Raw genomic sequence first — 24,646 nt, forward strand, 5'->3', positions numbered from 1 at the left:
CTGACGCCCTTGTAGGCAATGGTATGTTTATTTTTTCTTCACACAGGATGTTTGTGTGCCGTGGGACATTTTAAGTGTCAAAAGTGTGCCGTGGCACAAAAAAGGTTGAAAAACACTGCATTACAGGGTGAATGAAAGCTGTCTCAGCCCACTCTAGATATTTAATGGTTTATAGTTTGTCACTGTTAAAACATCTCCCTTACGAAAAAATCCTACATTGCAGGCCTGCTGTGTATCAAAACTGCAATTTTTTGCTAGCATCTATAGTTGTTAGAGATTGTAACATCCTCGTCAGTACAAATGTTCAACAACGGGGGAAAGCATTTAGCCCTTCTGGCTAAATTTAGTTATTTAGAGCTGAGTGTAATAAATCTCTCTCTCTCTCTCTCTCTCTCTCAAAACGAGCACTGAAATGTGTCGTGCCAATTAACCTGACCAGATGCCTTGCAGTTGCCTAATGCTTAAGCCTACTAGCAGGGCTCAAAATTGCACCAGACAAATACTGGTAAATATTGAAGTTGTTAGATTTCAGACAGAAAATATGGATTACCTATTGAATGGTGGGTGAATTTTGCCACTTCATTTGTCAGTGAAGATATTCAAGATAGTGAATGGTAGATATTCACATTTCAAAAAGTTAATTTTGACTCCTGCTTAGTGTTTACTAATGATAGCTTGCTAGCCAGCTAGCGATAGGATATGTAAACAACACTAATAGCTCGCTGGCCTTTATGGAGTTGGTCGGACAGGACTAAGCTTATATTTCAGTTTGCAAACATGAATTCTTACCCTTTGCCTTTCGCTTGAAAAAGCCAAACAGTTTCAATTGTTTTTTGCTGGCCATGTCACGTCTGCTTTCTCAACGTACTGCAACCTATGATGCTGAACCACCCAGCGAGTTGACAGCAGTAACGTTAGTTGAGAGCACAGATCCACTGATCTCTGACCAGACCGCGATGCGACCCTCTGCCACTCTCCACCCACCCCCAGCCCCGCCCCGCCCCGCCCGTTCTGCTTCTCCTTGTCAGTTTAGTGTTCGGGATTCCTTGTTCTAACAGGCTACAAGGGATAGAATGCACAACGAAATAAAAAAGTTAAATAAAAAAAATGTGGCTACCCGGGCTGAGCTCAATTTACCCCGGGCTGAAGCCCCGGTAAAATCGTCTGGCGACGCCCCTGGCACTTACCTCGGGAAAGCCACCTTGCCTCGCTGTGAAACAGTAGGCCTACAGCCTTTTGGTCAGCTACCATCTCTTCGCAAAGTGTGGAGAATAGACGCGCTTTTAAGGGCCGGGTTTTGATGAAATTCACCACTCTCACAACAACGTTCAAAATCTCATGTAGGTCGGGACTAACTAAGCTGCCTTGACACGAGCGCTTCCCTGTGAATAACACAGTGCGTCCATTGCGCATCGGGTGCTACCTGGGCCCAGGCTACAGATAAAAAATAAATAAAAAAAACTCCTGTTTTTCACGTCAGTTCGCGCCCCACCTGGCATGTCTCCGCGACCCACAGTTTGAGAAACGCTGCCTTATGTGGTACTGTAAGTCCTCAGGTTTTTCTCAGTCAAGGATCCTTTGACATTGAAAATCATGCCTCCTGCCACGCTTCTTTTTGAAAAACAATTAATGCACCACTGTAATTTTCCCGTGTCAATAAATGAAACATAATATATGCTTGAGTCGTTTGCTGGAAACAACTGAAGAGCAGTCACCATTAAAAAAAACTATAAGCCCTTTTACTGTTTATACACAGTGATGGATGCATATGGAGCATGGAGCCGGAAGTTGTCAAGCTACGCAAAGGGATTACCCACAAAAGGTTGTGAAAACTACCTGAACACGCAACAACCGGACATTTTGATGCTAGTTACACTTTTCTTTTAGTTACTCCTTTTCCTCGTCTGAATCAGTCGGAGCAGAGCATGTGTATGGAGAGCCTGTTCATTCCCTATTGACTGTCATTCTCATCAAAACTGGTTGCAGTTCACCCATAGTTCCCATAGGGGCGGTCGTCAGCGAGTCCCAAATGAATGGGAGTCTATGGGGCTAGATGACGAAATGTATTTTTTCACTTGCTGATCATCAAAAGTTTCCACAACTACAGTATGGGTTTAACATCAAAAGTAAAACAAATACCTATGTCCTTTGAGCAGGGCCAGGTTAAGGTCATCTGGGGCCCGGGGCAGAGGCCTCCCCGAGCCCCCCCCCCCCCCCATGTTTTTTTCAATATATATTACTATTATTATTATCAATATACATAAGACAGAGAGAGAGAGAGAGAGAGAGAGAGAGAGGCAATTCAATTAGGACAGACATAATGTAAAAATGAAATTTGCATTTATATTGTGGAACCGTATAACCAACATACAATTGTACCAACATACAAAAAACAAGTAGCCTACAAACATGGGGCAATGCACACAAAAAATCAACCATGAAATATTACATTATTACCATCAATTACTGGTGCGCGCGTGCATAGTTCTGCATTAAGTTGATTTTGATAACGTTAAATTGTAAATAGCCTACTGGCATGCAGTTAATGGAATAGGCTACTGTGCAGAGTTGAAAAGTTATGGTAGCCTAGGCCAATTTGGTGTGAATACACGCACACAGGGGAAATTCTCTCTCGTTGTTGAGTAGCCTGGCTGATACGCACAGTGTGTACGGCCATGGTTTTGGCGCGCCTTACTGAGAACGTCTGGCTGAAGCTCTCTCTTTTTCCGAGATCCGCTTTCATATTTCCTAATTGTCTCATGCGAAGCCATTGTTGTCTGTGATAGCATGCATTGATACGGGCAAAGACAGGTGATGATAAGACACTTGTTTTCTTTTTTAAATGTCCCGCGCTGGGGCCCCCTAGTGGCCGGGGCCCGGGGCAGCAGCCCCTTTGCCCAATGCCCATACATGGCCCTGCCTTTCAGTATTTTACAGGGTGGGCCGGTGGCCAATTTTCTGGTCTGAATGAATGGGGTAGCACAGCATGCATGCACATGCAAAAATATTGATGATGTAGGCAGTAAAAGGGTTAATTGGATACCTCTAAGCAAAACCTTGTAGCGAAAAGTTCAAGCATTAACTGATATTTCTGCAGGGAACAGGGTTAAATACCCATGCTAAATGCCTTCTTCACACAATTGCATTGTGAGAGTTCATAGTTGTCAAAATCACATGAGCCCTTCACTTACTTTACACAGTGACAATACATTTATAATGAAACAAGCAGTATTTACATTTAAAGGGATATTCCAATATTTGAGGAATTACACTCATTTTCCACCTTCCCCTGAGTTAAACAATTGATTTTTACCTTATCTCAAGTTCATCCAGCCGTTCTCTGAGTCTGGCGATACCACTTTTAACTCCATCCTAGCATAGATCATTGAAGGCTGAACACTGTGCCACTGATTGTGGTATGTCTTTATTTTATCATTCTATCAGCATGGAATACCTCAGTGCCATGATGTAAACCACTTGTGACCATTACACACTCAAGACAAACGCCCGCTGGCGGCGTCTGATGAGCGTCAAGTGACGCCAAAGTTTAGAAAATTGTTCTATCTCTTGAGCATCAAATCAATGGATGTGTGCTCAGGGACAACACATTTTGTGTCAATTTCAACACAGCAATTGTGTGGCTGGGTGAAAGGTTAAAGACAAATTTCAGCTATCTAACAAAAAAAAAGTCTTTTCACCCAGCCAGCCACACAATTCAGCCATCTCCACACAATTGCTGTGTTGAAATTGACACAAAATGTGTTGTCGCCGGGCACTCACAGCAATGTGTTATTTTAACACATCACTTGTTAGAGTGGACAGGAAGTGGCTATCTTGGTATATGTGAAGACACACCCGGAAACACACAAACTGATGCAGGAGGAAAACGGAAGAACTGAAAGTAAGTTGAAACACTTTGTTCTTGAGGAAGCAGATGCTCTAGATCATTGCTACTCATTCCCTGCGTCATAGGATATGCAATAGAACTGATAATACGGCTAGGTGTTCAGTGTGTGTGTAGTGGAGTGTATGCAGTATAAAAGGTATGCACAGGATATGTAAGAAAATAACGTACGTATGTGCAGTATTTATGAGTGAGACAGCACTGTTTCCAGCATGCTTCCAGGTGTACAGCACAATGTGTGCTTTCTAATCTTTTTTCTGAGTTAAATGCAAAACATGGCGGCATGATTACTGTGCAACAACCAAGCTTGATCTCACTTGTCAACTTATCCACACCCTCCTCTAAGCTCTCTCTATGCCTCTATGGCCCTACAAAACCTGGATCTCTCTCTGTAATAACCTCTGTAGCTAACCTCAATCATCTCCCTCACAGACTCCAAGCTCTGTCTGTAGCCACGTTGCTGTGCTGCTCAGTGTCCTGCTGTGCCAGCTTCACCTGTGCACAACCAGCGAGCAGCATGGGGCTCCACCCAACAACACCCAACACCCACTCAACAACCGCAGCCCCCCCTGCAAGTGGCCAGCGAGTCGCTTGAAGTACAATCGCTTCCTAGCGCACCACCTACCCGAAGACCAGCCCATCTCTCTGGACCAGAACCAGTGGGAGAGTTTCATCAGGCGACACCAGCTCTGTGGCCGACCCACCCAGTCCTTCCTCCACTTCGAGGACAAGCAGAAGGTGCTGGACGTGTGTTCGGCGGCTGGAGGCAAGACGCTGAAGCTCAACCTGTGCATCAGCGTAAAGGAGTTCTCCTTCACCACGGTGTATGTTGCGGACAAAAACACATGCAGCATCAGGAACATCACACTAGAGCAGAAGAACCTCATCATGGCCTGCGATGACATAGATGGTGTGTGCCTGCCCGTCCACTTCCAGCCAAACCCAAACAACAAGAAGCCAGATAATAACCAGCCACCATGCCAAAAGAAGTGATTGTTAGGAATTATAGTTTAAGAAATATCAATAAAAAGATATTTTCTGTGTGTTGTTGTCCCTAAGCAGTACCCTAAATGCCCTGAACTGTCTATTCATTGCTCCTATTGTAGTTGGTGAGTTCTACTGACAGGGATTGAGCTTTGATGCTGGTGTGGTTTGAAAATAGTATTCAGGTTGAAATGGAACTTTGTGCCCATCATCTTAAATTTGAATTCGTTTACTTAATTTGTAATTAACTTTCATTAATTCAATGCCTTCACAGTTGTTTCACTGCTTTTCACTGCAAGCTATTTTGGGGCAAAGGCAATGATTTTGTGTTGGTTTGCTTTCAGTATATCACATGCCAAGTAAAATAAAATGACAGTTCTTTGCCATTGCTAACTTACTTTTGTCCAATCTGGAGTTATATTTGCAAAACATTAAATACAATTAGCACAACATTTGTGTGTTGTGCGCCATATGATGGCACAATTCACGTGGCTGTTTCCAGAATGCTCAAATTTTCTTTACAGACAAATTTACCCAATACCAAAACACTGCGCTTAGGGAATCCATATAGCTCACTAAAATAGTTCCAGATTATTTAGTTCACTCTGATATATTGAGCTTCCTTAGCAAAACACACTGTACAAATGCAACCCAAGAGCTGAACATTATACCAGAGTTGCACATGGGTTTGGCTTTAGATTTGCTTACAGACAAGATGTGCAGCTGATGAGTATCTCAGACCACACTGACGTTTGTATGGACCCGATTAGTACATGCCATCAATCAGGTGACTGACCAAATCTGACCAATGTGACCTTTCGTGGTGAGTCCTTAGGTTTTCCTCAAAGTCAAGGATCCTTGAGGATCTTTCCTTGGAAGAACAGAGTCCTGCCGAGTCAGATACTTCAGAGATGAGGCAAGGCATCTTATAGCATTTGGAAAACACAATGGAACAGACTAGCAAGTGAGCAGGAAGCTGCAAGTGTATGGTATTGAAAATCATCATCAGCAGTGTATTTACATAATGAACTGCATTGCTTAAGCTGATTTAAAATCCTCCATAAATGTGTACACAGGATTGCGGATGTTCCAAGCACACTGAGGATGCAGACAGGCATCCTTGAAAATTCTGTAAAATGAAGGAAAATAAATCCCGACAGGGCGAACCGGACCCTGACCGTCATTCTATACAATATCCCGCTTATTATACGGCTACTTGCCAAAATGAAAAAATAAAGTCCACATGATATGTCTCTTTACATTTATTTGTTACCGTTGGTCGTGGCTTTTGCTGAGAAACAAATAGTTTGCAACACAAGCTAAACTTGAATCAAACATTCTTTAGAACAGGGATTCCCAAACTGTGGTACGCGTACCCCCGGTGGTACGCGAGCTGCCACTAGGGGGTACGCGAGATGAAAAGGGCAATGGCGGAAAGGAGTTAAAAATGATTAATTCATTAATAATACATAATTTCGGGTTATAATGATATGGAAACGTGAAATTAAAGGAAATCATTTGTAAACTCTTTAATAGGGTATGTTTTCATTAAAAAATAAGCTACACACAATAGGCTACACGTGATTTCCTACAGGCAGCCAGAATATCTGGCGCGTTAGTTTCGTTGAAGTATAGGCTAGGTAGAAGGCTGCGTAAACATGGAAAACAGGGACACTGTCCAAAAGGCCTACTTAAAGCGATCGAAGAGGAGAAGCGAGAGAAACAGAGCAGGACACAGGTAACGATGGAATGGGATGGGGGATGGAGCGCAGGGGGATAAAAGAAAGAACGAGACAGAAAAGACTGCGCGAAGAAAACGAAAGTATGATGAGCAGTGTTGGGGAGTAACGGAATACATGTACCGGCGTTACGTATTCAGAATACAAATTATGAGTAACTGTATTCCGATACAGTTACAAGTTAAATAGTTGGTATTTATGTTACACTTTTACCCCAAGGATGACTCACAGGAGGCGGCAACACATTTACTTCTTTTATTCTGTGAACATATATGAAAATGGCAACAGGTGAATAAATCGTGCTCACTCCAATCTCCATCAGCTATGCATCTGAATCATAACATATGCAATCCTACAAACACAAAACTAAACTGCATATCTGTCATTAAACTGTGTGGGTGTGAGTGTGGGTGTGTGTGTGTGTGTGTGTGTGTGTGTGCGCGTGCGTGTGTATATGTGCACACGTGCACATGTATGAGTGCACACGGGTGCCTGCGTGTGTGTGTAGAACAAAGGTACTAGACCTGATAAGTTCAGTACAGTCATCCAAATCATCCCCTTGCATCGTAACGCTATGCATTGTATCATTTACACTAACATCTTACAGTAGCCTAGTTATTAATGCCCATATCCAAGACATAAAGAAAACAGTCAAACATCATAACATTATTGTGTACCGTGTCTGTGTGTGCGTGGGCCTGCACGTGTAGTGCGAGTGTAAGCTACATGGCACTTATAGCACACACCACGTTGCTACCGTTGTAGCTTCAAGTAACGTTAATAGTGGGCTACTGGAATAGCATGCTTAGTAGCGAACTCACGCGAGCTTATTCACATTTTCTATACAGGACACTCATTAATCCTTTATACAAATTGTAACAGAAACGGTAATAACATAAGAGAAAGAGTGAAACCTCACAATAGTAGTACATATACCTGCTTCTAGAAGATATTACATGCTAGCGGACACGCTGGTAACAACATATTCCTTACCGTCTAATCTCACTTAGTCATGTCAACACAGTGCATTTCCCACCCGCATTAAACTCAAAATATAGCAACAACCAAAACAACCATGAGTATTTATCTGTATCTCATCTAGTTATCTACTTACTATTGACTTCTAACATGGTTTCAAGCCCCTTACCTGTGAACATATATGAAAATGGCAACAGGTGAATAAATCGTGCTCACTCCAATCTCCATCAGCTATGCATCTGAATAGCGCAGGAGTGAAGCACAGTTGACGTTCCCACAGAGGTCATAGGTCAGAAAGTACTTTTCAAAAATAAATATTTTCCCCTTGTTCTATTACAGGTTAGTAATCTTTCTTTTCCTAATCCATTCTACTATTTGTAATTGTACCCTTTCTACTGTCATGAACAAACAATCAACATTTTTAACAAAAACAATATTTGCGGTTGCTACACTCGCCCCCACTAAAAGAAATGGCGCCCTCGACATTTACAATTGTGACAATGTGCATACAAACTTGTTACAATGTCTATTTCCTGCTGCTGGCACAGAAACTCAGGAACCACTTAGGCCCCAAGCAGTCATAGTCCCAAGTCAGGACCATGGCCCAAAACCATCTATCGTAGTCCTTTGGGCTTTCACTGCCCAGACATTTTTATTTTTTTTTTAAAGTCTCTAGGACTGGGGCTGCTTAACAGTCCAGCATTGTCCTTTGGGCTGCAGCTGCCCAACAGCCAAACATGGTCCCTGGGACCATGGCAGATAAACAGTCCTTGAGGGCATTGGCTGTCCGTAGATAGCATATTCAATTAGTCAGTTATGCAGTTCTGTAGTCCATGGTCAACAGTCCATTACAGTCATGTAAGTTCATGACTGGTAAACAGACCAATATGGTCCTTGTAGCCATGGCTGCTCAACAGTCCATATTAGTCTTTCAGGCAATGCCTGCTCAGCAGCTGTAAATGGTCCCTGGGACCATGACTGCTGCGTAACTGTCCATAGTGGTTCTGCGGGCCACGACTGCACAGCAGCCTCACATGGTCTCTCAGACCATGGCTGCCCCACAGTCCATGTGGTCATTGGCTGTCCAGGAACCCCGGCTTCCAGTAGCAAACAGTCTCTGGCGGACAGTTCCGGGTTGAGAACTGTTGTTACTATGGGCCCGATCTCCAAAGGCCTACAGAGCCACCTCATTCCCAACTCTCCTTCCAACATCACCTGATTGATGCTGACTAGTGAAGGCTCTCCGGGACGCTCATATGTAAACCTTCTAGTTGGTCTCCTTTCTCTGCGTGGCCTCCCAGTCTCATGCTCCTCTTGCTCGTCCATACTCTGGTCTGATCCTGTGGTGTCCTCCAGACTCTCACATTCTCTTTCAGTGGACAATGCATCATCAGTCACTACATCATTTGTTGATTCATTGTTCTGGCCTTTTGCCATTTCATCCTCTACTGGCGCTGGGTCTAGAAGCTCTGCAGTAGTCTCTTCATGTGTTAGTGGCCACTCTTGCTCATGAGGCCTGAATCGATAGGTTACTTCGATGTCTCCCTCTACCTCCTCTGACTCACTCACAGCTGTTGTCTCTTTTTTTCTCAATCTTTTTCTGTATCGAGGCTGCCTTCTTTCTCCTACTTCCGCTCTTTCAAGGGGGAGCGAGTCACACGGCAAAAGCAAGTTTCGGTGAAGTACTTTTCTTCGACCCTTCCCATCTTCCGGCCAGACCTCATATACCGGACCTTCATGTTTCCTCTCAGCCACGACATACACTTTATCTTCCCAGTATGACCTTAATTTCCCAGGCCCCCCTCGCTCCTGGAGGTTGCTCACTAGAACTCGATCGCCTCGTTTGAGCGCTGCTCCAAACATCTTCTTGTCATAGTGTGCTTTCCCTCTTCCTGCTTCTTTAGCTGCTGTCTTTGCAGCTACTTGATAGGCTTCCTTCATCCGTTCCTTCCATTTTCGCACATATTGGTCAAGTGTCTCCTCCTCAGTGTTGGGGTTCAGTCCAAACATCAGATCAACAGGTAGTCGAGGGGAACGCCCGTACAACAGGAAAAATGGTGAGAATCCTGTGGCCTCATGCCGCGTACAGTTATACGCATGAACCACTTTTGGCAGATGTCTCTTCCAATCTTGTTTTTCTTCATCAGTCAGCGTTCGCAGCATTGCCAGGAGTGTCCTGTTGAACCTTTCGACCTGGCCGTTTCCCTGGGGGTGATAGGGAGTTGTCCTGGAACTGTGAATGCCGCTCAACTCTTTCAGCCGTTGCAATAACTTGTTGTTGAACTCTCGTCCTTGGTCGTGGTGCAGTCTTGTAGGGAACCCAAATCGGAGCACAAAGTCTTCAAATAGCTTCTCCGCTACTGTTCTACCTGACTTATTTTTTGTTGCATAGGCATGTGCAAACCTAGTAAAGTGATCCATGATCACCAGAATGTACTCATATCCGTTTTTGCAGTGTTCAAGGTGGAGAAAGTCAATTGACACTAATTGGAAAGGGTATGTTGATGTGATTACCCCCATTGGAGCTCTGGTTGGCCGAGTCGGTTTTTTTCTTTTCAGACACACACAGGCATGCATTACGTAGTGTTCTACTTCCTGCTGCATTCCTGGCCAGAAGAACCGGTCCCTAATCAATGTCAATGTTCGTTCTACCCCAACATGCCCCATCTTCTCATGCAGCTCCTCAAGCACCAGCTTCCTGTATTCCCGGGGCAGAACTAATTGCAGTCTGGTTGGGGTCTTCCTGTATAGGACACCATGTGCATCAGTCCTCAGCCGTCCCCACTCTCTGGATAGTGCCAGCACTTCCCTGCCCTCTTCTTTTCTTTCCTTCTCCGATGGTGGTTTAGCTCTTTTTAAATACTCTAGGACACGTCCAATCACCTCATCATGTTCCTGTGCATGTTTAATTTCTTGAGGGGGAATAGCTGAAAGGGATTGATTCTCAGTAAACTGGTGAGGGGTATCTTGCATCGAAGGTGTCATGGTATTGATCCACACTGGTATGGGCTCCCTTTGCATCAACACTCCCTCTAATGTGGCATACACAGTATCCATGTTTGCTTCTTCTGTATACTTCTTTTCCAGCTGCTCATTGTCCAGAGGCATTCTTGATAGGCCATCAGCATCCCCATTTACCCGGCCTGGGCGGTACTTGATCGTGAATCGGTAATCTGCCAGTTCTGCCACCCACCGATGTCCAGTTGCATTCAGTTTGGCTTTGTGGAGCACATAAGTAAGCGGATTATTGTCTGTATATACAGTAAAAGATTCTGCATGAAACAGGTAGTCTCTAAACCGCTCACAGATAGCCCATTTGAGGGCTAGAAACTCTAGCTTCCCTGAGTGCAAATGGTAGTTCTTTTCAGCAGGTGTCAGCGTGCCGGAGCCATACCCAATGACCACCATCCGCCCTTCCTGCCGCTGATAGAGGACTGCCCCTAGGCCTTCCTGTGATGCGTCACAGTGTAGGACAAAAGGTAAGTTGAGGTCGGGGTAACCGAGAATGGGCGGGTTGGTGAGGCACTCTACTAGCTCTTCAACAGTCTGCTGGTGTACGGAGGACCATTCGATTGGTGTTCGACTTGACAACTGGCCGACCTGTTTCTCTCCGGTATTGCCTCTTTTTCCCTGTGGCCTACCCTTCTGCAATGTCTCTGCTTGGTTGTCAGGAATGTTCACTACCAGGAGATCATACAGTGGCTTGGCACGTCTGGAGAAGTTCTGAATAAATGGACGATAATATGACAGGAAACCCAGCAACTGTCGTAGTTCCCCAATATGCAATATTGCCCAAATGGAATGCGATTCCACTCATAGAGGCCCCAGGGTGTGATAAAGGCTGTGAGCGGCTTGCTGTCTTCATTCAGGAATCCTTGGTGATACGCTTTCCCTTGATCCAGCACGGAAAACCATGCACTCCCACACAAACTGTGTAAGAGGTCCTGGATTCTGGGTATTGGGTGTCTATCTGGTACAGATTTCCGGTTTAGTTCTCTGTAATCACAAAATAGTCGCAGTCCCCCATCTTTCTTCCTTACCACCACCACTGGCGAAGAGTATGGTGACCTTGACTTCCTGATCCATCCTCTGTTGAGCAGGTCTTGAACATACTGTTTCACTTCCTGGTGTAGTGGCTTGGGTATTGATATATATGTTCGCTGCACTGGTGTTGGGTCTTTGAGGGTGATGCGCATTTGTAGAGAGGGTATGCAGCCAATATCATAGTCGTCTCGAGCAAACGCGTTACATTCCTTTCTTAGTACCTGCTTCACTTTTTCTCTTTGTTCCTCTGTCAGGTGGTCTAGAGGTACTGGTGGGTCCCATTCCTCAACAGGCATGTGTTCCCCCACAGTAGTTTCCTGACGCTCGATTGGCAGCTTAGTGCTATGTACTTGAGGCTTGTTCCACTTTTCCTCTTCCCTGTCAGCTGGGTAGATCCCATTTAATGCTTCCAGGTATCCCAATGGAGTCCTCTTCTCCAGCACAACCTCGTGTTTGGTGTCATTCACAATGGGAATAAGTGTGCGACATGAGTTACCTTTCCGTAGGGTTATCAGCACTTCATCCACACCTATACCTTCTGGCCAGTTTAGTCTACGCTCAGGGATGAACAGCATCACTTTGTCGTTCTCTTGTGTCCCAGTGTGTATGCGGCCAGGCACCAAGGTGATCTGCCCTGGTGGAAGACGTACGCTTACCTTGCCAACTTTCACTGTCTTCGTTGACACGCTGCTACCATCATCTTCTACCACTTGTATCAATGTCTCAGCGCCTTCCCTATTCAGGGAGAAAGCCAAGCTTAACACCTGCACCAACTGGTTTGCTGAAGCTGGCTCTCCACTCTCAGCACAATGTCGGATCACTTCTGCTATGACATTGTAGCCAATAATGGGCTCCTCAGCTACTCTTGGATCAGGACAGACAAGTATGGGGACCTTTAACAGCCTTTGCGCTTTTGGTTCTCGTTCCAACTTAAACATCACTTCCGCCCACCCACAGAACGGAATTTCGATTTGGTTTACAGCTTGCCCACTCACCGTAGAGGACCCTAACAGCTCTGCTAATGGTCTGACGGCTGTGTTTGGTAAGTGTTTTTGTCTCCACTCCTCATTGATTATGCTCACCTGGGCACCAGTGTCCCATAGTGCCGCTGTAGGGACATTATCTAAGTAGCACTGGACCAAGCATCTCTCTCCAGGGTTCCTACAGATTTTCCATTTCAAAATTCCATACTTTTTCCATACTCAAATGTTCAAACTTCTCGGTAGATTTTTCTGACCGTATTCTACATATAGTCAATGGAGTGTTCTATTAGCATTGTGAAGAGCTGTATAATCAGTGTTTGGAATAACGCCGTTTAAAAGAACATCGTTAGGTAACGACGTTATTTTTTCAGTAACGGGGTAATCTAACTAATTATTTTTCCCGTCGTTACAACGCCGTTAACGTTACTGGATGTTAAATGCGGTGCGTTACTATGCATTGATTGAATAAACTGTGTAATCCGAACGCACCCCTGGCTCACAGCTAGTGAGGAGGTGGGTTAATAACGACGTAGGCGATTATAATTGGCTAAGGCAGAGTCATGTTTCATGATAGCCAATTAGAGCCAGTGTTTTTACACACTTGCCAGCACACGCGCCACACACACACACACGCAACACTAAAAGAGATTCGACGAAACAGCAGGTCCGACGATGAAAAGTTGGCATTTTCAAGGTGGAGATATAAGCACTACTTTAAATTCATTGTGGTCAAAGGCAAGAACGTGCATGTAATGTGTACATTATGTCGAAGCGAAGACTGTGTCGACATCTGTTGTAAGCAACTGTAATTTAATGAAGCATCTCACACACGCATCTAAAGCTAGTGGCCAAAAAACACCGATACCTCCACCACAGATGATAGCTCGCCATCCACTAGCAAAGAAGGACTCGGAGCAAAGTCCTCCAAGCAGCAAAAGCTCGATCTTTCTGCCTCACAACAAAAACCTATGACACAGGCTGAAGTCAACCGTAGGTCTGTGGATGTGCAATATCTTTGAATTTCCCCTTTGGGATTAATAAATCATCTATCTATCTATCTATCTATCCAATAAATATCGAAAGTTATGTAGCCTACAAACACCTGTCTGTTCTACTCATCTCAACTGGCTGCTCAAAACTGCTCAAAAAAATCCAAATTTTTTGACATATAGCAACTTTTTTTTGTAACAGTAACGCAAATAGTTACTTTCCCTGGTAACGAGTTTCTCTTATCACAGAGTAATTCAGTTACTAACTCAATTACTTTTTGGAACAAGTAGTGAGTAACTATAACTAATTACTTTTTTAAAGTAACGTTCCCAACACTGTGTATAATAATGTTTATTATTAACTCGTTAGCCCTCAGAAAACACTTGCCCATTGTTGGATACTTTTCAATGGGGAAGTGCTGTGTTGGAAGGTGCACTCACATTTGATACAGCATACTACATATGTTGGAGACTAGTGCACTGCTGGCAGAGGCCTCAGAAATCACCGTAAACAGTATTATTTGTTTGCAATAACAGTTTATCAGATAATGCAGTATCCATGTCTTGGTAACTTTTACAAAATCAAAAAAGTCTACCAGTGTTTTAGCCGAAAATAGCAGAGCTAGGTATAGGGCACGTGCATAGAACTGGGGTTTTCGATTTGGTTTTGGTACCAGGGTCCCCTTGTGGGAGAGATTTTTTTTCTGAGGACCCCCATTCAATTGTATCTTGATGATGTGGACTGACATCTTAAGCTACACAACAGTAGGAACGGTTTATTATGACCTGAGTGAAGTGATTAGTACTGTAGATGCAATAGTCTGGAAACACAAATATTTCTCCATACCCTTGTTTCTTTTTTCCATACTTATCCAGACCTGGAAATTACTAAAATCAAATTCCATACTTTTCCAGGTTTTCCATAATGCGTAGGAACCCTGTCTCTCCAATGACATTCAACAGTTTCTTTTGGCTCTTTGGTCCCAGATATCCTACCTTTGATAAGGTGACATTTTGTGTTCCTGAAGGCCTGGGTTGGTGGTTGTCTGTTCTTTTTGCAGTGTTTGGTCTATCCCTTGGGGGTATCTGGTAGGGGCTGCTAGTTTGAGCACTCGTCCCTGGTGCCTCTGTTCCATGTTGCTGTATCTGCCCCAGACATCCCCTGGAGAAATGACCTCCTTGGCCACACTTAAAGCAATGTTGACAGGTAACTTCCATCCCCTTTTGCTGACATGTATAGCATGCTTTGATTGCTGATTGTTGTGGCCGTGCAAAACCCATGTGCATGGAGGCTTCAACCATTTTTCTCAGCTCTGCCATCTCTGCACGTTCTGCTCTGCGTTCCGCTCTTATCTCTTCCCTGAGTTCCAGTAGACTCTCTCGGATAGACTCCATTTCTTTCCTCTCTTTTTTTTCATTTACTTGGGTGGAGCTACTGGTGCTGTTAATGGCTGGCTCCCTTTGTTTACCTTGCCACTCTGTCTGTCCTTCAGCTTGAATCTCTGCTGCCCGTAAAGCACGTGTGTTGGATGTTTTCTTCATTTTTTGACTACATTCATCTTCTAACTGTGTAGCTTCATTTAACTTTTCAATCAGCTGCCCATCACTAGTTGACTGGTTAGCTAAGACCTCTCGTAATTGTGTTTTCAGTGATTCACTGAGTAGCCCAGTGAATACTGTGCGAAGGAACTTCTTTTTTACCAACTCAGGTTTGTATTGCTCTATTTCTTCATCCTCTGAAGCCAACAGAAGCCTGTCTTTAAGCTGAATAGCTCTGAAGAGGAAACTTTGGGCTGTTTCTCTGGTGTCCTGTGACAGATTAACAAGCTGCTGATATAAATCTGATGTGTTTTCCTCTTTATAGTGGCCCTTTAGGATCGTCTTTAGCTCAGTTAGAGTCAGATTACTCTTTGTCTCAAGCATACTCCTCAATGGCAGCCCAGGCGTTATGGCCCTAATTACAGCTTCAACAATGTCATTCTCTGAGTATCCCTTTCGCAATCCAGCATTAATTTGGTGCAGCAGGTTTGTGTATGACAACTTATCTTTTTGTGCACAGTCACCAATTTGTCCCCAGATCTTGTAATCTTTTTTTATCGTCACTTCAGGCATGGGACTAGGGGAGGGTTTACTCGGGTCAGTTTTATTTTTAGAAGGAGCCCGACCTGCCTCTTTGTCAATGATAGCGATCAAATCAACAATGAATTGACATGCGTTGTCAGTCTCTTCGGCCTCTGATACTGAAACCACTTTGTTATCAAGAAGCTTCAGCAATGTAAAGTTGTTCTTGCTCTTTGCCTCATCCTCATCCACAAGGAATTTAGCATGCAAGCATACCTGAATGACACTCTCTCTCTTCAGGGTGCGCAGCTTCATGCCCACTTCATCTTGGAGTTCAGCAAGGCCCATCTTGTCAGTTGTTTTCCCGGGTTTCGGCACCAAAATATGTTACACTTTTACCCCAAGGATGACTCACAGGAGGCGGCAACACATTTACTTCTTTTATTCTGTGAACATATATGAAAATGGCAACAGGTGAATAAATCGTGCTCACTCCAATCTCCATCAGCTATGCATCTGAATCATAACATATGCAATCCTACAAACACAAAACTAAACTGCATATCTGTCATTAAACTGTGTGGGTGTGAGTGTGGGTGTGTGTGTGTGTGTGTGTGTGTGTGTGTGTGCGCGTGCGTGTGTATATGTGCACACGTGCACATGTATGAGTGCACACGGGTGCCTGCGTGTGTGTGTAGAACAAAGGTACTAGACCTGATAAGTTCAGTACAGTCATCCAAATCATCCCCTTGCATCGTAACGCTATGCATTGTATCATTTACACTAACATCTTACAGTAGCCTAGTTATTAATGCCCATATCCAAGACATAAAGAAAACAGTCAAACATCATAACATTATTGTGTACCGTGTCTGTGTGTGCGTGGGCCTGCACGTGTAGTGCGAGTGTAAGCTACATGGCACTTATAGCACACACCACGTTGCTACCGTTGTAGCTTCAAGTAACGTTAATAGTGGGCTACTGGAATAGCATGCTTAGTAGCGAACTCACGCGAGCTTATTCACATTTTCTATACAGGACACTCATTAATCCTTTATACAAATTGTAACAGAAACGGTAATAACATAAGAGAAAGAGTGAAACCTCACAATAGTAGTACATATACCTGCTTCTAGAAGATATTACATGCTAGCGGACACTCTGGTAACAACATATTCCTTACCGTCTAATCTCACTTAGTCATGTCAACACAGTGCATTTCCCACCCGCATTAAACTCAAAATATAGCAACAACCAAAACAACCATGAGTATTTATCTGTATCTCATCTAGTTATCTACTTACTATTGACTTCTAACATGGTTTCAAGCCCCTTACCTGTGAACATATATGAAAATGGCAACAGGTGAATAAATCGTGCTCACTCCAATCTCCATCAGCTATGCATCTGAATAGCGCAGGAGTGAAGCACAGTTGACGTTCCCACAGAGGTCATAGGTCAGAAAGTACTTTTCAAAAATAAATATTTTCCCCTTGTTCTATTACAGGTTAGTAATCTTTCTTTTCCTACTCCATTCTACTATTTGTAATTTTACCCTTTCTACTGTCATGAACAAACAATCAACATTTTTAACAAAAACAATATTTGCGGTTGCTACATTTAGAATACAGTTACATTGTTGAAACCAATGGATTACATGACGATACTTCTCTGTTTCATAAGTTTATTCACTCTCTAAATAAATAAAGGCAACTCAGAAGCTCCTAAAAGCAATCTATGATTTCCATGTTTAAATCCAAGCCCCCGTCACTAGCCTCAAAACGCAGCCAGCGCGCATTATGGACGCGTCATCGGAGACCCTGAAATGACTGTTTGCACAGCAAATTAGGAGTAAAGTAAGTGGAGGTAACTCCTGTTCCTCACTGATCGCGGTTCCTGATGTCTGTTCAAAGGATATTTTCCCAAGTATTAATAGCTCAGGCTACTTCGGCCAATCGGTTACACAGTTTGCTAATCAATAAACAGAGCCTATAGTTCACGTGTTGATTTAGACCTAGGCCTACAATTAAACCAATCTCTAAAATAGGCACTGCATTCTAAGTTTTTTATTCTAACTTAAAAAAGCTTTATGGATTATTTTTTTTTCTAATTAGATCTAGCCTACGTTTTAAAATGAATTATATGGTGGAGCCTCTGAAGAATTATTCTTGCGAGTAGGCTAGCATATTTTAACGTGCGGTTTTTGATTGTCATTACGCAATCACGTTCATTTTGAGAGCACTGATATACAGTAGCCTAGATAGTGTTTACATTTACAGGTCATTTGCGTTCCACCTGTCATATGCGCCCCTCACTTGTACTGGGTTGATGCCACCGAAAAATCTCACAGGCACTAATATATTTTCTGGCTACGCCCTTAAAGTAGCCTATTTATTTAGTTTGTTTTAATTAGCCTAGTCGCCTGCTGTACAGTAGTTTTAGTGGTCACCTTGCTATTTTAAAGTTGTATCAGGTAGCTTAGTTGACTTTACATTCTCCTATGTGGGCCTAACACTTCAGCCATTTGGAACAGAAGAACACACCAGAATAGGCCTGTTTAGTAGGCCTAAGCAGGATTTGATGGCCGCATTCCTACACTTATAAAATCCAATTCAATGCGGAAGTAATCTAAGTATTCAGAATACGTTACTCAGATTGAGTAACGTAACGGAATACGTTACAGATTACATTTTTGGGCATGTATTCTGTATTCTGTAACGGAATACGTTTTGAAAGTAACCCTCCCAACACTGATGATGAGGCATATAGCCCTAGGCTTCACGTGGATTGGGAGACAGACTGTCCAAAGCCACAGTGCGTGGTCTGCAGTGAGATGCTACCTAACCAATGTGTTTTTTTTTTTACGTGAGAGCTCATAGACCAGTTGCACATTTTGATTATGTTATCATGTAGGGCGGCTAATTAAACAACGATGCCTGGAATGCGTCAATAGAATGAGTTACTTTTTTATGTGTTGGATGGTGGGGTACGCGAGCCGAGTCAGGATGTAGAAGGTGGTCCGCGGGGAAAAAAGTTTGGGAACCGCTGCTTTAGAACACAGCTGATCAACCGTCTGCTTTCACTTTTGAGTGAAGTTCCATTGCAAGAACTGACCGTACTACTTATGGAGTGATATGAAAGATGTAAATCAGAAACACAAAACTCGTTGCCATTGACAGTGGTAATTATCAGCGGTAATTGTGTAAGGGATAACGGCCGCCAAGGTGTCCTGTTTTACAGGAAAAGTGAGGTAGCATGTAGGTAGGGCAAAGAACTATCCGCCCAAGTCCATTAATTCCGTATAACAGGACACCTCGAAGGCCGTTATCCCGCTTATCACCCAGTTGCCACAATATACATGCCTTTATAGCATAGGAAACAAGCGGTTTTGCTTAAAAAGAAGCCGACTTGTTGTTTGTTGTAGCCTACAACTCTCTTTGGCCCTATAACAGCGATAGCATGGGACAGTTAGCTTGTTTACAGTTGATTCCATTGTTGCGAAGCCTGCTTCCAGGCTCAACCGTCATCCTATTATGGTTGTTATAGTTGCCATTCATAAGTATTGATATGGAACGATGATTAAAGTTTTTTTTACCTGATCTACTTCATAGGTGTCCCGTTATTCAGAATTAATAGCCACCCCACCAGCAAATGAGAAATTAGTATTTCTTCTCTCCGGGTGATAAATTAATATTTTAACGTAGAATTTTGGGAAATCCTATTCAAGTCAATGGAGCGTTCTACTAGCATTGTGAAGAGCCGTATAATAAACCAGTGTAGCCTATTCATGGACATCATATATCCAATAAGCCCTTACACAGTCACTGCCACACATTCCACACACTTGGAGCAGAACCAACCCCACCAGACACAGTGCAGTAGTCTTACTTCTGAAGTTCTGGGTGCTATGAAGGAAGGCTGTGCAGTAATCAGTCATATCAGTTCAAAGGGCAGTGACAGGCAGGCTGCCAACAGGGCGTATCTCTGTCAGCAAGATGTCTTTCAGGATATAGCCTGCAATAGAAATGCACTCACAGACTACACTCACTGTCCCATTGAACAGGTCACATGGTAATGTATACTGTCCGGATCTGGCCCTGAACTGGCCCTGCTCTGGCTGTGATGTGGTTGAGGATTTGTCTAGGTCCCTCCCAGCCTTCCATATCACTGGAGTCACAGGGATTGAAAGCAAAGGAACAGACATGGAGCATAGAGGAATGATTCAGACGAGGTGTTCCGGGGACATGTTTACACGTGTCAGGCCTCTGCTGCGGGAGGGGAGGGGCGGGCAGACTGCCACCTCAGCAGAGAGGGAGGTCCCGAGAAGCTAAACCCAGCAAGCAACAGCGCAGCACAGCCAGCCAGCCAGCCAACTTCTTGCTTTACGGTAAGGTGCTCACTCAGCGACACCCAGAGCATAAGGTTTACAGGATCCCCTTCACTGTGGGGAGAGCCGAGTGTTACTGTAAAGATGGCTGTGTCTTTAAGCTCTGAACAGGCCTCTGGGACAAGCTAAAAATAACTCTCTATTTTTACACGCCACCGCATAGAGCACTGGCTGCTTGCAAACAACTCAGAGGTACTGGGGGGGGGGGGGGGGGCAGGATGTGAAGAAAGAAAAAGAAACAAAGAAAAGAAGAAAGAAAGAAAGAATATTTGATTCTTTATAACTGTGTACATTGATGATCTTTTCATGCAGGAAGCCAAGATGAAGACTCTTGTTGTCTGGACCCTGTTTCTGCTGCTCTCCCTCACAGGGATTGCTGCTCTGGATGATCAGAACTCGATGCCCTGCATGCTGTCTGATCGCACCACTGCCTACAAGACCTTCCTGAAGCGCCACATCCTGGAGGGAGCGCCGAGTACTAATGACCAGAACGCGTGGGAGGAGCTGCTGCGGAACAAGAAGTTCTGCTCCCGTCCCACGCAGTCCTTTCTCCCCGAGAGCGAGAGGCAGCGGGTGGAGGCTGTGTGCTCCCCGTTGGGTGGGAAGGCCTTCAGCGGGAACATGTGCATCAGTAAGGAGCCCTTCTCCTTCATCACAGTGCGCGTGGAGCAGGGAACCTGTGGCATCAAGCGGATCGTCCACGAGCGCAAGCATCTGATCCTGGCCTGTGAGAAGCTCCAGAACGTCTGCCAGCCCGTGCACTTCGAGGGGAACCCGCAGAGTCTTGTGCCGGACCAGAACAAACCCGACTGCGGCCTTAGGTCATCCAGGAGCGGAGGCGACAGGGTAGCAGCAGGACTTGTGAGCATACTTTGTCTCCTGTTGGTGGCGCTAGAGGTTGCCGTGTGATTTACTCACTGGGCCATTTCCTGCTTTATTTCCAGGCTGAAACACTGTGCCACTGATTGTGATATGTCTTTATTTTATCATAAGTACGTGACTGAGTTGTATGCCAACATTTTACAAACAATGAACAATTCTATCAGCATGGAAAATCTCAGTGCCATGATGTAAACCACTTGTGACCATTACAGACTCAACGCCCGCTGGTGACATTTGATGCACGTCAAGTAACGGCAAAGTTTAGAAAATTGGTCAATCTGTTGAGCATCATATCCATGGATGTGAATGTCGCCACCAGTGGGCTTTGGCCTTTAAACCAATTATTTTACAGTTTTTTTCAACTGCTTACACACTAAATCTTTGCTTGTCACACAATTTTCTAAACATGTCCTCCAAACATCATAACCCAACACCAAATCTGCAAAACCATACACTAATTCTCAGTGTTTGACTCAGTTTTCAATTGACTAAAACACATTTTGCAAAACATCACGCACAATTTTCTACCTAACACACAGAAATCTAACAGGAAGTAACTTGATTTCGTTCTTCAAACACAACCCATCAAAATGCCACACTAAATCACCAGTGCTTCACTCTTTCTCTTCACATGTGTAAACACTCTTTACTTTACTGAACACCATCCAATCATTGCCTTAGTATAGGTCTATGAATAGATATACTCTCTATATAGGTATGGACCCTTTCAATCTGCTCCTAGAGGATTTCCGGTTGAAATATTCAGAACCAATGCAGATACTTTGAAAATTACAGTAATCGGACTTTAGCTTACAGTAATGTTCTACAAAAAGTTGACTTTATGTAAAATGTTTCTTTTTACTCTATTTTTGTTTGACCCCCCCCCCCCCCCCCCCACACACACACACACACACTTGTCTTTGGAAAAAAAACAAAATCAGTGTTTTCAAAACTCCATGTACATCTGGTGGTCACTGTATTCTTCTTTCCTTTTTTTCTTGTTTGCTGTAAAATACTGTATTCGCAACAGCAAATTATTTGGGAAAAATCACTATTTTTGGTTTCAATATTGCTTGCATTTTTACTGTGTATTTCAACTTCTCTTTGTTGATACCGTAACTTTCACTCTTGTGGAAATACATATAGAAAGCCTAAGACAGAAGAGGTTTAGGTTTTGAGCAACAGTGTGTACATGATGTATCCAAAATGTCATATTATGACAAAAGTGTTTGTAATGTGAGGCGAATGTTTGCTTTAAAGATGTGTTTTTGACATTTTGAATGTTGTGTGTCATTTTGCTGGAGATTTGAGGCATTTTGCATTTTGTGTGAGCAATTGTGGGTTTTGTGTGTGGAGTTTTGAAAAATAGACACAGAGTTTTGAAAACGTGTGTAAACAATTGTAAACAACTGTAACCATTAGCACAACATTTACACAGTTACACAGTGTATTTTTACCATTAGCACAACATTTACACAGTAACACAGAGTATTTTAACCATCCAGAAATCTAATTCAATCATCCATTGACAGACAAGATTAGCTTTCACGTGTTTTCAGGAAAGGTAAACAAACACAGTTCTCTGCTACTGCAAGTGTATAGTCTAGAGCATTTCAACACATTTTCAAGGCTAAATGAGCATTTCAACACATACCAATGTATTGAGTATGTTTGATATAATTTAATGTGATTGATTCTGACTGTATAGAGAGATACTTTTGATAAACTTATTTGAATCTGTCATTGCATTGGTCTTGTCTCTGTGTTTAAATGTACAGCCTTAGCACTGTTCGAATTATACCGTGAGCTTTGGGCTACAGCTATTTAGACTGGTGATGTCACTCTCTATTTTATATAGGCTTGCACATGATTTCACACTTATGGTTCACAGTCAATTTCCCTTCGAAATAAAGGTCACATGACCGTGGCTGGCTGACCGACAAGGTAAAAGAAACTAACCATACTAGCAAGCACAATGCACCCTACACGTTATGGGAAGGGTTGAATTTGGGCAGGGGTAAACACTGTTTCAAGGTGCGCCCCGTGCGTAAATTTGCGTGCCACAGTCAAAAAATTTTTTTTGGTATAGCAGTGCATTGCAAACATGGAAATGCCAGTAGCACAGAAATGGCAAACATACAACTTAAATTTAAGACCCAGAATTGTTTACAGATGGGCTACAGAAAGTCTCCCGTTTACTGTAATAGTCAAGTTCACCTAGCCTAATACAAGTCCTGCCTTTGGTTCATTTGATTCGTTTTACTTGGATAGCCTAATCCTACCAAACATCAAGCAAATGAAAAAAATGACTTGTTTGACTTTTGTTCATGGTTGGAATACAAATATATTCACGTTGTTTAGCCTAGGCATTTCATACAATGTATAGATAGCCTAGTGCATTGTGCGCAGTTTATATCACAAAACGTTTGCAGCAATACACTTTTATGACAGACGAATCTCTAATAGCCTAATGCCAACGAGGAAAGACATTTCAGGTCCAATTGACTTCTTATATGTTCACGTAGCGTTTCAAACAAACTGCAGGTAACGTTGCAATTATGGGTGTATGGGCATTTGCTTAAAAAAGGTTGAAAACCACTAATCTACAGTACATGCGAAATTCCCTCAATATTAGTGCATATTCCTTCTTGTTAAGACAATAAGAATGAAATTGCACAAAATGATAAATCGCCTGATTAGTCTGCTAAATCGCCTGATCAGTAGCCTATATCTATGGAACTCCTCACATGGGGTGTGATTGTAGGCCTAATATTTTTTAAGTTATGCAGCAGTGATGGTGTTGGCCGCTGAGTGGAAGGGAGACCTCCAGTTAAACCATAGCGATCTTGCTGCTCAATGGTTTTCAAAGGTTGGCTATCACTATATTGCAAAGGCAGTGACATATTAGACAAATGTATGGCTACCGCTTGTTAACCCATACCGCTTGTAAACCCATATAGCCTACCTTTTGCAGATCTGTGCATTTGTTTTAATTCGTTAATATTATATCATAGCAAAGAATACAGTCTGAACGTACGAGAGAAATGGTACAGCCCAATGGGGGTGAGGGTTTGAAAATCGTATTTCATTAGATTATATCCTGAATTGTTGGTATGTGGTGGAAATACTGCATTTAATTACATGCAATATTGGATAACATTACATTTTATTATATTTTTTCAGTACCCCCCAAACTATTATTTTCATCCCTTTTGGGAGGGTCCAAGTCTCATTTAGGGGGGTCGGACCCCCAATACCCCCCGTAATTCGAACCATGAGCCTTAGCCTCTGAAAGCCTGGACCAACAGTGAAAGGAAACCGAAACTCGAGGCTAAGCGCTATTATTAAGTAACCTTATCAGTTCACTCCATTGTCATTGTCTCTGAAGAACAGCAATATGATGTGGCATAGGCTATAGCCTTACAAACCATTTTCGTAAAACAATGTGTTAGGTCATTTAATTTTAAGAATGCATGATTATCCCTCACTGTTAAATGATGAGACTGATTTCACAGGAGACTAAAAACTGAAACTAATGTCAACACAATGAGAAGTGAAACTCGGGACGGCAGAGCCATACGGGTACAGTAGGCTCCCTGAAAAAGCAGCATGTCTGCAATGCAGTCAACCAACCACAAGGTGGCGACGCTACTCCAACAGATTTTTTACAAGAGACTTTGCCTACCAGTTCTTGC

The 24,646-nt window shown here is 43.3% G+C and overlaps 1 protein-coding gene across 2 annotated transcripts; it reads left to right on the plus strand.

The window, feature by feature from the left end:
• The first annotated feature begins 19,834 nt into the window (after positions 1–19,834).
• LOC143119399 (angiogenin-like) lies at positions 19,835–22,694 on the plus strand. 2 transcript variants are annotated; one of them, XM_076280879.1, is made up of 2 exons: positions 19,835–20,069; positions 20,382–22,694. In XM_076280879.1, exon 2 carries the CDS (start codon positions 20,391–20,393, stop codon positions 20,976–20,978), a length of 588 nt encoding a protein of 195 aa, XP_076136994.1. In that variant the 5' UTR covers positions 19,835–20,069; positions 20,382–20,390; the 3' UTR covers positions 20,979–22,694. The 2 variants fall into 2 exon arrangements, with proteins under 2 accessions (XP_076136994.1, XP_076136995.1); XM_076280880.1 differs by lacking the exon at positions 19,835–20,069 and adding an exon at positions 20,083–20,261.
• Positions 22,695–24,646: the final 1,952 nt, after the last annotated feature.

Source organism: Alosa pseudoharengus, unplaced genomic scaffold (genome assembly GCF_046254945.1).
Source record: "Alosa pseudoharengus isolate Yale_2024_CS ecotype anadromous, Long Island Sound unplaced genomic scaffold, YU_APseudo_1.1 YU_APseudo_1.1_scf_12, whole genome shotgun sequence".
Taxonomy (NCBI): domain Eukaryota; kingdom Metazoa; phylum Chordata; class Actinopteri; order Clupeiformes; family Clupeidae; genus Alosa; species Alosa pseudoharengus.

Excerpts from the sequence above, each read along its gene's own strand:
- LOC143119399 (XM_076280879.1), top strand. The coding sequence starts at position 20,391 with ATGAAGACTCTTGTTGTCTGGACCCTGTTTCTGCTGCTCTCCCTCACA.